We start from the raw sequence: 12,432 nt of genomic DNA on the forward strand, positions 1-12,432 counted from the left end.
TCATGTAAATTACATTGTCGTGAATACATTTCCAATATTGTTTTCTATTGTTAGTAATGCTGCTATATTAAAGACAGTCGTATGATAAAACTGATTATAAAAGAGACTGAATTGTTTGATTTAAATCATTGTGAAAGTGAACATTAATGAAGGAAGAAAAAATTCCCCTTGTTGAAAAATGGACAAAGTCAATAGAGAAAAGAAGAGGAAACAATTTACAAGAAGGTAATGTTTCGTTTATTAATAATTATAAAAAATAAATTTATAAACTTCTCTTAAGCTGTTAAATGTATATGTGTACTTCTTTATCGGCATCACAACACTTGCGGTAAAATTCCATCAATTTTAAATTATATATACATATATTTTTCTCATAATTCTCGGGAGTATTATATGAAATTCCAAATATTTTTATATTAACCCCCTCTTGAGTAATTAACTTTTTGTTTAAGAAATTTATTTCAAAAATTACAATTAAGTAATTTTCTTAAGGATATTTTCGCATAAATTAATTTTCCTTGTTCGAGAATAAAATATAAATGTAATAAATTTTATTAAATTAAATTGTTTACACAATAACTTATAATTATTTATCCTCTCTGTGCACTTGACACTCGTGCTAAATTACTAAATTTGTATTAATCGCAGCACATAGCCAAACACTATAATTATTTAGAACTCTTCCAAAGATATTATTTTACTTTGCTGCGTCGTAGAACAAGATAGCCATTAATGTACTATATGTATATGTAGATAAATCTTAAATATTCTTGCAATGAATCACAATACAGATGTATATATGGAAGTAGAAACATTTTTTTGTAATTAAACTTTCAAGTAAACTTTAAATTTAACTTTTCCGAATAGTTTTTGATAAAGTAAAATTTGTCTAAACTCTAAATTTTAGAAAATGAGATAAGGTGCGTTCTGATTATTTGTAATATGATAAAAATATTATCGAAAGTGAATTTGGCATTCATCTTTTCAATTAATTTCAAATTAATTTTAATTAATTTCAACACATTTTTACATATGAAAATACGAGATTACGTAAGGAAATGCGAATAATAAAAAAAGGAACGTTTGTTTCTTCTCATTTCTAATAATTCTCACCATTTACTATAAATATACTTAAAATTCTTGATTAGAGTATAAATGTACATTTATCGCAGAAAATTACAAAGCTCCTTTTTAGTTAAACCGACAATTTAATTTGACTTGTGTATTGTAGAATGAAATATACTCCTTGATTTTATGTATTATGTATACTTGTCATTATGAAATGAATAAAAGATTTGAATAAATAATTAGATTGGCTGCTGGCAAAGTAACTCACTAACTAATTAATTAATTTATCTGCTTTGAATGATAAAATTTCTACACACTGAGAATTCTTCATTTTCACTTGCATGTCAAGTGTCATGTCATTAAATTAAAATGTATTAAACTTATTGAATAAAGTTAGCAGTTTATTTACACTGTTATTAATTATGAAATTAATATATAGACAAATGGACTTACCGTTTTTCTCATTCAAGGAAGTATGCGAAAACTGAACTCCTTTCATGCTAATATCTTTTTCCGCAACTTTTCAATGAACCATAACAGTACAGTTAAAGTCGAAGGACCCTCTATCCTTGTCCTCGATTTTATTTTATTTCATTTATTTCCAAGCATATAATATTCATAAATAAAAATGATACTTCGAGAATTATTTGTCTATTAAATAAATCAAGTTTATAAAGATTTAAATTTAATTATTAGAAGCACTATTTTAAAAATTAAATCTACAAAGGTATCTTTTTTTCACTGTCCAGTAAATTTCAAACAATTTTAAAAGAATGACTTCAACCTATTGCATATTTGATTTATTTCTATTCATATGTTTTTCTGAAAACTTTATGTGCATTTGTTCCGCTTATGAAACAGATTCTTAATGAATTTTGATTCATAATCTAAATCAATTGCAAACAATTTTAATTCGCTTTAAACAGAACTGATCTTTTTGCTTTATTTTATCTTAAGAAAAATAAGATATATGCCATTAAAACAGGATCTTGATAGAAAAATACGATTTTCTTTGGAAATTATTCTATTGACACTGACACACACACACATGTTTATTATACATACACTTTTTCAGCTAAAATTGGTTTTTAAAAAAGAAAAATTATATAATAAATGAAGAACATATACAATACCTTTTGACGCAATCGTACATGTAATTGTATTTATGTTATGTTATTTGAAAAATGAAATGCTTTAATTTACAAAGACTTGAAAATTTGCAAAGTCTTTTGTATAAATGAAACTATTGAAAAATATAAGTGCTCGTATGTTGATTATTTAATAGAATAGGTAAATAATATGAATATTAAAAAAAATCTTATTCTGCGGTACCTGAAAGTGTATAATCTCATACACTCCACAAATATTGATAAATTTTATCGAAAAAACTTGTAGATGGGGTAAAAATTGTTGGTAGTCTTATAATAAGGAAAACTTTTTTAAAAACTCTTCAGAGATATACTTTTATGTGTGCACTTAATACCCAGTTAAAAAAAGGAATTCAGGATAATTTTGGACTTAGTCTTTTTTAAGTACCCTGCGTTATTTACTATAGTATTAAAGTATTAAATCTCGGTCCACTCAGAAAAAAAGTTTATTCAACACCCTAAAGAAAGTATAATCTTCACTTTTTCTCTAAATTTAATGCATATTTTTCTCTATCGTATCAAAAGTAATAGTCTCCACTTAATATTACATTTCCACTTAATTATATTCATTTGTTAAGCTTAAGCTTACTTAATCGAAAATTGGTAGTTTTCGATTAAGAATTATTATCAATGAACGAATCGGTCCAATTTCATTATATAGTCCAAAAAAGTAACAAATTTCAGATTTAGAGTTCGATGTCATTTTTGGTGAGCAGTGTCTTTGAACCGCATCCGAATCATTGGATTTCATAATTTAAACGTAATTATTTATATAAAAAAAAGTGTATTTTTAGTCAAACGACCTCAGGTGTAAGGAAATATTTTTGAAACCCATAAATGAAAAAGAACCTTTTTCTATAATTGAAAACCGCATTACCGTAGGTACATCCTTTCTTCTTGAATATGATGCTATCTCAATCATCATTCATGTCTTTTAGATCAAAAAGTGGGGTTCTAAAGATGAGGTAATGACAGTCTTATCGTAACACGTCGATATAAGGTGATGGTGATCACTAAAATGGTGGTCACTCTGTCGAAGGATTTGGTGTGTACAGATCTTTCCGGTGAACGGTTCTATAGAAAATTGTGCGGTTCACTTATTTTTGAAAGTTTATTCATTTATTAGTTATGTATTCTGCTTAAAATTTAAAACTTTATTTGTGTGATTGATCCTTGCACACTTTAAATCAATTTTTGAAAATGACGATACCTGCCTGGAAATCATGCTGTAAGTATTGTATTATTTAAAAATATATAGGTACATATCACACTGCGCGCCTTTTGCCCTTTGATAATTATGTAAAAAATCTCTTTCCCGCGTGCGTCAAAAGAAAATATGATGATTGAATTTTAAAATTAATTATAGTTTTTAAAGTGGAAAAAATAACAAGTCTCCAAAAATTATCTCAATAATGATTTATCATATTGTGAACTTTTATTTATTTTCAAACTAAAAAACCACTAAACTTGTTTGATTTATTTTGCATCAAGATTTATAAACTTTATTCGAGATTACAAAATCTTTAATTAAATAATTTAAAGATAAAGGTCACTTAGAAGAAAGTAAACAAATCACATAGATATAATACTTATTACCTTACTTTTTTGCTAAAACAAAAATAAAGTGATAAAGAAAACTTATATACTTAAATAAAATTATTAATATTTATAAGGGCATCTTCAAATTAGCACGGAAATATTCGAATATTAAAATGATCCGACCTTTGAAATATTTTACAGAAATATTATTATTATTGCTATACTAATGATTTTTTTTAAATATTAATAAATTATAAATTTATTTTGAAATATTCTATTAGAAATATAGTCATATATTATATGATAAAATTGCTAAGTTTCTTAATAGATCTTTGTGTCCTTGGAGTATATAACGGTAATTTTTTCAATCGTTTTATTGATAAAAAGGTTGTAAAAAAAATTTGTTTTTAAGTAATAATACATTGCGGAAATTGTGTTACAAATTATACTATATATATATCAACATCACTTTTGACAAAATGTCATAGAAATTTATTGTTGCTACAGAATTGATAAAGTATCCTTTAATTTTCTGCAGTTTTGTTCAGTTTTCAATTGAAAAAAAAAATAAACGCAAATACAATAACTTGAAAGTAATTACGGTTAATAATTTCCAATGACGTATCACAGAAACAATATTTTAACACCACTTTGGCTTTAAAGACGCAACAAATTTCGACTATTGATTGCAACACCACACCTATTTAAAAGTCATTACAACTATAATGACTAATATTGCAGTCTACTATGTAATATCTAAACGTCCGCTGCATAATCATAAAAAGCTTGCAGAAAGTCTTCATAGCGAGCTTGCAGAACCTTTGCAGCAAATTTTTTAGAAAAACTTTTAACATTTTTTTTTGTGTATACACTGGGAATTCAGTGTAAAAACACTTAAATAATCTAAATATTAGCTTAAATTCAGATTAAGAGATTTTCAGACCTAAAATTGTTATAATTATTTTTATTCTTAGCTCAAAAATGGGTTGAATTTAAGAAGAAACATATTTAAGCTGCGATTAGTGCTTTACTGTATCTCTACAGTGTTATTTATGTGTTTAATACTATTTATTAATATTATTATAGGTATTTTTTTTAATAACAAGTATGTTGAATTCTAACATTTAAAAATTTTTGTTTCTGACCTTGAAAAAAATCCTAAGAGCTATTGTTTTTTAATTTATGGATTTCATTCGACACAAGTTTGCAATAAAATCAAATATTACGTCACTTATTCTAATAATATTATTCTTCTTAAGTAAAATAGTTTAAATTCAAAGACCGCACACGCGAGCAGATTTATTCATTTAAATTAACAAATTTGAGTATAAAATTGTTTCTGTCGAAAAAAATGATCCTTTTTAGATATTTTCATCGCAGCTCCTATTGAAAGTTAAGAATATAATTATCTGTAAATCTGAAAGAGTGCGAAATTGGAAACATGTTGAGATAGTTGGGCCTCATTAAAGAAATATTCAAACGCATTAAATAAAATTTATTAGATTGCAATTAAATATATTTTAAAGGTCTGCAAGAGACATCACTTCGCAAGCGAGCGAATTAACGGAAATATTTAATTCTTATGTTGTAGAGAATACTTTGATTTCAAAATTAGCAGATTCTTATTTAGAAGAGAGAGAGAGAGAGAGAAACTTATTAAAAATAATAATGAAAATAAAGACGCAAACAAAATGAAACAAACATTAAAAGCCACTAAAAGACTCAGCATGTTATCAACTATATTTAATCCATTAATAAATCATTGACCGTGCACATAAAGAATACTATATGATTTCAGACGAGTTTTACACGTCTGATAAGATTAATAATTTATCAACATAATTTGTATGTGCAGTTGTCATAAATAATACTGCAATTTACTGGATTAATTACTTAAGATTATATACTATATAGTAAAATTATCGTCTAATGAAATTTTACTTTTCAGTTGACTCAATTTGAAAAAATGGAATTGAATTTTCAATTTTCTCTAAATCATATCTATTAAATTATCTAATTTAAAAATGCGCACTTTATATACATATTTATATGAAGCGGACAGTGCATAAGATTGAACTTAAATTGTTAAGTTCAAGTGCGGAGAAAGTTTTGTATAAACATTAAAATGTTCCCTTTAACCTAAAAAAAACAATTGTTGGTTTGTGTTAAATATTTATTCTTAAATTTAGTAAATGAAATATTTTTTCAGGCTTCAGGATTCCGCAGCGTTGGGTCTTCGCGGTTATGGGTTTTTTAGCTCTATTTATTGCTTATGCAATGAGGGTCTGTTTGTCGATAGCTATAACAGAGATGGTAATACCGCATACGGATAATGGCACAAAAGAAGAAACAGAAGGACAATGCCCCATTGAAAATGATCCTAAAGAGAGTACAGCTGGGGGAACCTATGACTGGGATGAAAATACGCAGGCAAGAAAAATCATTACCTAACAAAATAATATTTAAACCAATACTAATTCATCCGCAATTTCTCGATTTCTGTCAAAAATACTATAGTATTTTTAATTTTTGACAGTTGTGGAAAATTGTTATGCTACTTGCGAGAACGCATTTTGTCATAAAATATTTAAAACATTAGTATTCGAATTGATCAGAAATTTTAGATAATCATATCTGGTAATCGCATATATCATCGGTGGCAATGAAAGATAAGCAATTTGAAATGTGAATTCCACTTAGAAACTTTTGAGATTAATATACTCAGATTAATACTTATTGTAGCAAAAGTTTTATTCTAATAAAACTAGTAGAATAAAAGGAATAAAAACTTTTATTTCTAAAATAAGACTTTTAGTTTTTAGGTAAATTTAAATAAGTTTGTATACCTCTTGACTATTATTTGCTATTATTCGGTTAAGATAAAAGTTACATAATGTTGAAATTACAGAAACACTAACAGGTTATAATAAAAGACTTGCAAATTAGAATTAAATATTGAGAGGTGCAAATCACAAGATTGTAGAAAACTGTTGGTAATTAATTTTACTTTCTTACAGGGAATAATTCTGTCCTCCTTCTACTGGGGTTATGTGGTAACTCATCTGCCAGGAGGTATGCTGGCTGAAAACTTTGGAGGGAAATACTCTCTAGGTCTGGGCATTCTTTCCACAGCCATTTTCACTCTCGTCACTCCGATTGCTGTGGAGTGGAGAGGTTCAACAGCTTTAATAGTTTTACGAATATTGATGGGTCTCGGAGAGGGCACAACGTTCCCTGCACTAAATGCCATGCTTGCCCAATGGACCCCGCCCGAGGAACGCTCAAAGATTGGCTCCATGGTTTTCGCTGGAGCACAACTTGGAACTGTTTTCGCCACCACCTTATCGGGATTGATCCTTCATTATTCCTCAATGGGATGGCCCGCCGTTTTCTACGTGTTTGGCGCACTCGGCATTCTCTGGTTCTTCGTTTGGGTTTTGATTTGCTACAATAATCCGAGTGAGCATCCTTTCATCAGCGAAAGAGAACTGAAGTACCTTCAGGATCGTCTGAGTGCACACACCCATAAGAAGCCACCGCCAGTTCCATGGAAACATCTTCTCACCAGTGTGCCGGTTTGGGCCTTAATAGCGGCACAAATTGGACACGACTGGGGATTTTTCACGATGGTGACAGACCTTCCAAAATATATGAGCGATGTTATGAAGTATTCGATAAAGAGCAATGGATACCTCTCCTCTTTGCCCTACTTGTGCATGTGGTTTTGCAGCATTATCACTTCCTGGATAGCCGATTGGATGATCACTTCTGATCTCATGTCGAGGACCAATGTTCGTAAACTAGGAACAACAATTGCATCAATAGGTCCCGGAATATTTATAATTGGAGCTTCTTATTTGGGTTGCGACAAGACGAATGTTGTTGTTTTGTTTACTCTCGGTATGACACTCATGGGAACCTTTTATCCTGGCATGAAAGTAAATGCTCTTGATTTAAGTCCAAATTATTCTGGAACTCTAATGGCTCTCGTCAATGGAATTGGCGCACTTACAGGAATTATTACTCCGCTTATTGTTGGAGCCCTCACTCCCAACAAATCTCTAATTGAATGGCGTATCGTTTTTTGGATTGTTCTTGTCGTCTTTATCATAACAAATATTATTTTTATTGTCTACGCCAGTGGCGAAGTTCAAAACTGGAATGATCCAGAATTTTTGAGAACGGAAAAAGAGAAAAAAATTCAGAAAATAGAGGGCGAATCGACAAATGAAAAATTTGAACTCAGGGGAGGAAAATCTTAAAAACTAAATAATTACCTGTAAATACAGATGAATGAGATTTTTACAGATGAAATCGTAAATTGTACATATATTAAACCAGTTTTAAAACTAAAGAGTTTTGACATAAGTAGGTATTGAGATATAATTTTCAAATTTCGTAGTTAGAGCTCCTTTCCTTTTGCATAGAAGATTCTGAAGATTTCCTTATTTAAAAAAGCTATTCATCCAATTTCTAGTTTAATATCTACCTCTATGTCAAAATTCTACAGAAATGGAAAAATGCGAAAAAAGTTACACTTAATATTTTTTTTTAAATTCTTATTGTAATTTCAATAAGTATATGGATAGACTGCGTGATAACGTTTATCCGATTAATAAAATTAATAACGCGTTACTTCCAAACAGATCCCTGACTGAGAAAAACTTAATTAACAGTTAAGTTAAGATTGAACTAATTGACTTCTTACTGAATGAACCAGTAAAGATTTTACAAGTTCACTTTGTATAATTTCACTGTGATTTAAAAAATGTTATATGGACACATTTTCGGGTGTGACAAAAATAATAGAAAATAAAATAATTTTGTATATAATGCGTTAAATTAGTGATAATATTGAGATAAAAATAGAATGTATTCAAGAGGCTTCATAACTGTATATTTATTATTACAGTTACAGTCCATCATTTGTTGGATGAACCACCTCTATGAATTTTTAAATAGAGATACACAATTGACGAGGTGCAAATTCGCATAGACAATTTAATTGTTTAACAAAACTTATCTGATAAAATCTTCATGTTTATGAATAATTTATCTAGAAAGAAAGTTATTCTTTCTGTGATTAAGAATTTTTGTAAATGGTACTACATTATTTCGTAAAAATGAGTTTTTTTTAGTAACAAAAAGTTATGCGGATTATGAAGGTACAATCAAAGAACCGCGTTAAAATTGTTCCAAACAGATTAATAATTATAAAACTTTGAATTCAATCTAAATTTGTATAATAAAAAAATTAAAAATACTTGAAAATTGATTTTTACGATTTCGAGTATATTATGAAATTTATAATTGGTTTTTTTTATATAATATGTTTGCATATTAAATGTATTAGAAAACCAATTTGTCATATGTTGTTACACGATTTATAATGATGTGTATTATAGTTCAACTGTAGGTAAATGTAGCATTGCGCACACCATCCCGTATCGATTTATAAGGGATGCTGGAGGATGTTGAGCATAGGAAGCATAGTTTTAAGTGAAAACTGACTAGAATAGTTGTTGTTCTTCTCTTGCGAAGATTATATTCGCTACTGACCACAATAAATAATAGTGTTTTTTATACATTTTGCATAAATTTCTTAATAATTCCTGTTCATCATCCATTAATATGAATGTAGGAGTGTTACTTTTTCTTCTTCTCGGATTATTCAACATAGTTCACGGTATGGTTTATAAAATAGTTTCTGTTAGTCTATTTTTTTTATTTACCAAAAGAAAATTAAACTTATTTTTCAATAAGGATGACACTAGAGTATTTTGCAAAGCTAAATTCGATTAAAGATATAGTTTCATTAATTGCATTATTAATTGAATTATTTTCAGGTGGGAAATACGAAGTAAATCCAGATGCCAAAAGACTGTACGATGATTTATTGTCGAATTACAACAGACTTATTCGTCCTGTTCATAATAATACCGAAACACTTACTGTTTGGTTACGGCTAAAACTATCTCAATTAATTGAAATGGTAATTTTGAAAAATGGCACATTGTCTTTATCTATTCTACAAACTATCAACATTTTTATTTTCAGAATTTGAAAAATCAAGTTATGACAACAAACGTGTGGGTCGAACAGGTAATATATTCATTAATAAATAAAAGAATTGTCTTGAAATAATATTTTTTCTGATTCCTAAGATTAAAAATTTTATGATAAATTCATATTAGGTACAATTCCGTGAATAAAAAATGATTTGATGTAAAAATTTAGAAAGTATTTTTATAAGGCATAGAAGACACATTTTCAATTAGTTTTATTTCAAAACAGAAATGGTTTGACTATAAATTGAAATGGGAACCATTAGAATATGGCGGAGTTGAGATGTTGTACGTGCCGTCAGAAAATATTTGGCTTCCAGATATCGTACTATACAACAAGTAAGTTTTTAATTTTGTCATACTCATATGGCAAAATTGCTGTTTACACGGCATGTCTTCCATAGTTTGGGGCGAATTGTCAACAACCAAAAAATATATCATTCTACAGAATTAATGAAACTATCCTTCTTCAATATTAGCGCAGATGGAAACTATGAAGTTACACTTATGACAAAGGCAACTTTAAAATTCACTGGAGAAGTGTCCTGGAAACCACCTGCAATTTATAAATCTTCCTGTGAAATAAATGTGGAATACTTTCCATTTGATGAACAGTCTTGTGTCATGAAGTTTGGTTCTTGGACATACAATGGAGCTCAAGTATATAAGATTCCTCATATTTTATTCACTTAGCTTCTTACTTAGCAACATAGCAGTGAATATTTAATTGAAACATTCATATTTGAAAATAGGTGGACCTTAAACACATGGAACAAGTATCTGGGAGCAACTTGGTAGCAATAGGAATAGACTTGAGTGACTTTTATTTGTCTGTAGAGTGGGATATTTTGGAAGTACCAGCTTCACGAAATGAAGAATACTATCCATGCTGTTCGGAGCCTTATTCTGGTAAGTAATAATTAGTTTAGCTACTGAATCTAAAGCAGCTAAAAGCTAAAATGTTAAATTCTTTCACAGATATTACATTTAATATTACAATGAGAAGAAAGACATTGTTTTATACTGTCAACTTGATAATACCATGTGTTGGAATAACATTTCTAACGGTTCTAGTATTCTACTTGCCAAGTGATTCTGGTGAAAAGGTAATTATAAATTTTCATCCGTTGAAAAATAATCGTAAAATAACAATCAGTACTGTTTGATGTTGACAGGTATCACTATGTTCTTCAATTCTTTTGTCACTCACTGTGTTTTTTCTATTACTGGCAGAAATTATTCCACCGACTTCTCTAGCCATTCCATTACTAGGAAAATATTTACTATTCACCATGATTCTTGTAACATTATCAATTATGATAACGGTATGCGTTCTCAATGTTCATTTTAGGTATGTTGAAAATAATTCAATTCTGTGCACAATTCTTCATCATATTAAAAGTGCAATTTAATTACTTTAACCGACTTGCATTGATTATAAAGATTTGTATAATTAAAAGGTCTCCGTCAACTCATAAAATGTCGCCGTGGGTCAAAGAGGTTTTTCTTAATTGGATGCCTCGTGCATTACTGATGCGACGTACACCATACGCTACACCTGACTACGATGATAATTATCTAGACAGTGGCTGTACAAATGAAATTGACTTCAGGTAGGATTCATAATAATAATTTTTCCTAAAAGTCTTTCTACTTTGTGCTAAGAAAGTTTTTTTTAGCTTTCGCGATAGTATAAGTGACTATCCTCTCGATTTAAAAGAAAGTCCTGATGGATTTGAAAGCGTTACTACAACATACAAACCCATAAGAGGAGACGATGGACGACACGGTCCTCATGCATCAGGTAAATAGATCGATAAGCAGATGAAAAAAATTTAAATAACAAGTGTTTATAAAACAGCATTTTGATTACAGTAACTGACAGTGAAAACACAATACCCAGAAATTTATCTGCCGATGTCATAGCCGCTTTGAAAGGTGTCCGATTTATCGCACAACACATTAAAGATGCTGACAAAGATAATGAGGTATAAAATATTACATTTATATCAATTTCTATTTTACGTCTCGTTCCGTGCTATTCAAGCGATTAACTACTAAATTTATCGGTGTTTTGTATTTATTATTAGGTAATAGAGGACTGGAAATTTGTAGCAATGGTGCTTGACAGATTTTTCCTGTGGATATTTACTTTTGCCTGTATCGGTGGAACATTGGGAATTATTTTCCAAGCACCAAGCTTGTACGATACTCGTGAACCCGTTGACCAAAAACTTTCGTCTATTCCATTGAGTAATTATATGCTGCCACCCACTGTTCCTCCAACCCAAACAATTTACGAGCAAGTATAAAGAATAGAATAAAAAAGTAAGTTGTATAAAAGGGAGAAAAATGTCATTACAATCAGTACTCAACAGTATTTGAAAGCAGGCACAAAATTCAAAAACCCTGCTCAAGTGTTACTCATATTCTACATTGATTATATATACATCAACTAACAAGAATTTATACTACTTTTTGTTAAATTTTAAAGGTTAGTTAATTATTTCGTTATGTCATGTTTCTAAAACTTTTAAAATAAAAACACAAAGTTTATTCAAAAGATTAAATCATTTTTTTATATCTCATACTGAAAAAAATGAACATTTAAT

The 12,432-nt window shown here is 29.0% G+C and overlaps 1 protein-coding gene across 5 annotated transcripts; it reads left to right on the forward strand.

The window, feature by feature from the left end:
* The first annotated feature begins 90 nt into the window (after nucleotides 1–90).
* LOC122500143 (acetylcholine receptor subunit beta-like 2) lies at nucleotides 91–12,423 on the forward strand. 5 transcript variants are annotated; one of them, XM_043608906.1, is made up of 12 exons: nucleotides 101–225; nucleotides 9,602–9,747; nucleotides 9,813–9,857; nucleotides 10,050–10,159; nucleotides 10,300–10,480; nucleotides 10,573–10,729; nucleotides 10,799–10,926; nucleotides 10,996–11,171; nucleotides 11,281–11,433; nucleotides 11,500–11,624; nucleotides 11,696–11,808; nucleotides 11,911–12,423. In XM_043608906.1, exons 1-12 carry the CDS (start codon nucleotides 147–149, stop codon nucleotides 12,130–12,132), a joined length of 1,635 nt encoding a protein of 544 aa, XP_043464841.1. In that variant the 5' UTR covers nucleotides 101–146; the 3' UTR covers nucleotides 12,133–12,423. The 5 variants fall into 5 exon arrangements, with proteins under 5 accessions (XP_043464843.1, XP_043464841.1, XP_043464845.1 ...); XM_043608907.1 differs by lacking the exon at nucleotides 101–225 and adding an exon at nucleotides 8,018–9,441 and having other exon boundaries at nucleotides 11,911–12,422; XM_043608910.1 differs by lacking the exons at nucleotides 11,500–11,624; nucleotides 11,696–11,808; nucleotides 11,911–12,423 and having other exon boundaries at nucleotides 10,977–11,171; nucleotides 11,281–11,420.
* Nucleotides 12,424–12,432: the final 9 nt, after the last annotated feature.

Source organism: Leptopilina heterotoma, unplaced genomic scaffold (genome assembly GCF_015476425.1).
Source record: "Leptopilina heterotoma isolate Lh14 unplaced genomic scaffold, ASM1547642v1 Lhet_182, whole genome shotgun sequence".
Taxonomy (NCBI): domain Eukaryota; kingdom Metazoa; phylum Arthropoda; class Insecta; order Hymenoptera; family Figitidae; genus Leptopilina; species Leptopilina heterotoma.

Bases quoted from the DNA above. Each gene is read 5' to 3' on its own strand.
- LOC122500143 (XM_043608906.1), top strand. From the start codon at position 147: ATGAAGGAAGAAAAAATTCCCCTTGTTGAAAAATGGACAAAGTCAATA. The intron at 9,748-9,812 runs GTAATTTTGAAA...TTTTATTTTCAG, and splicing joins TATCTCAATTAATTGAAATG to AATTTGAAAAATCAAGTTAT. The intron at 10,481-10,572 runs GTATATAAGATT...ATTTGAAAATAG, and splicing joins GGACATACAATGGAGCTCAA to GTGGACCTTAAACACATGGA.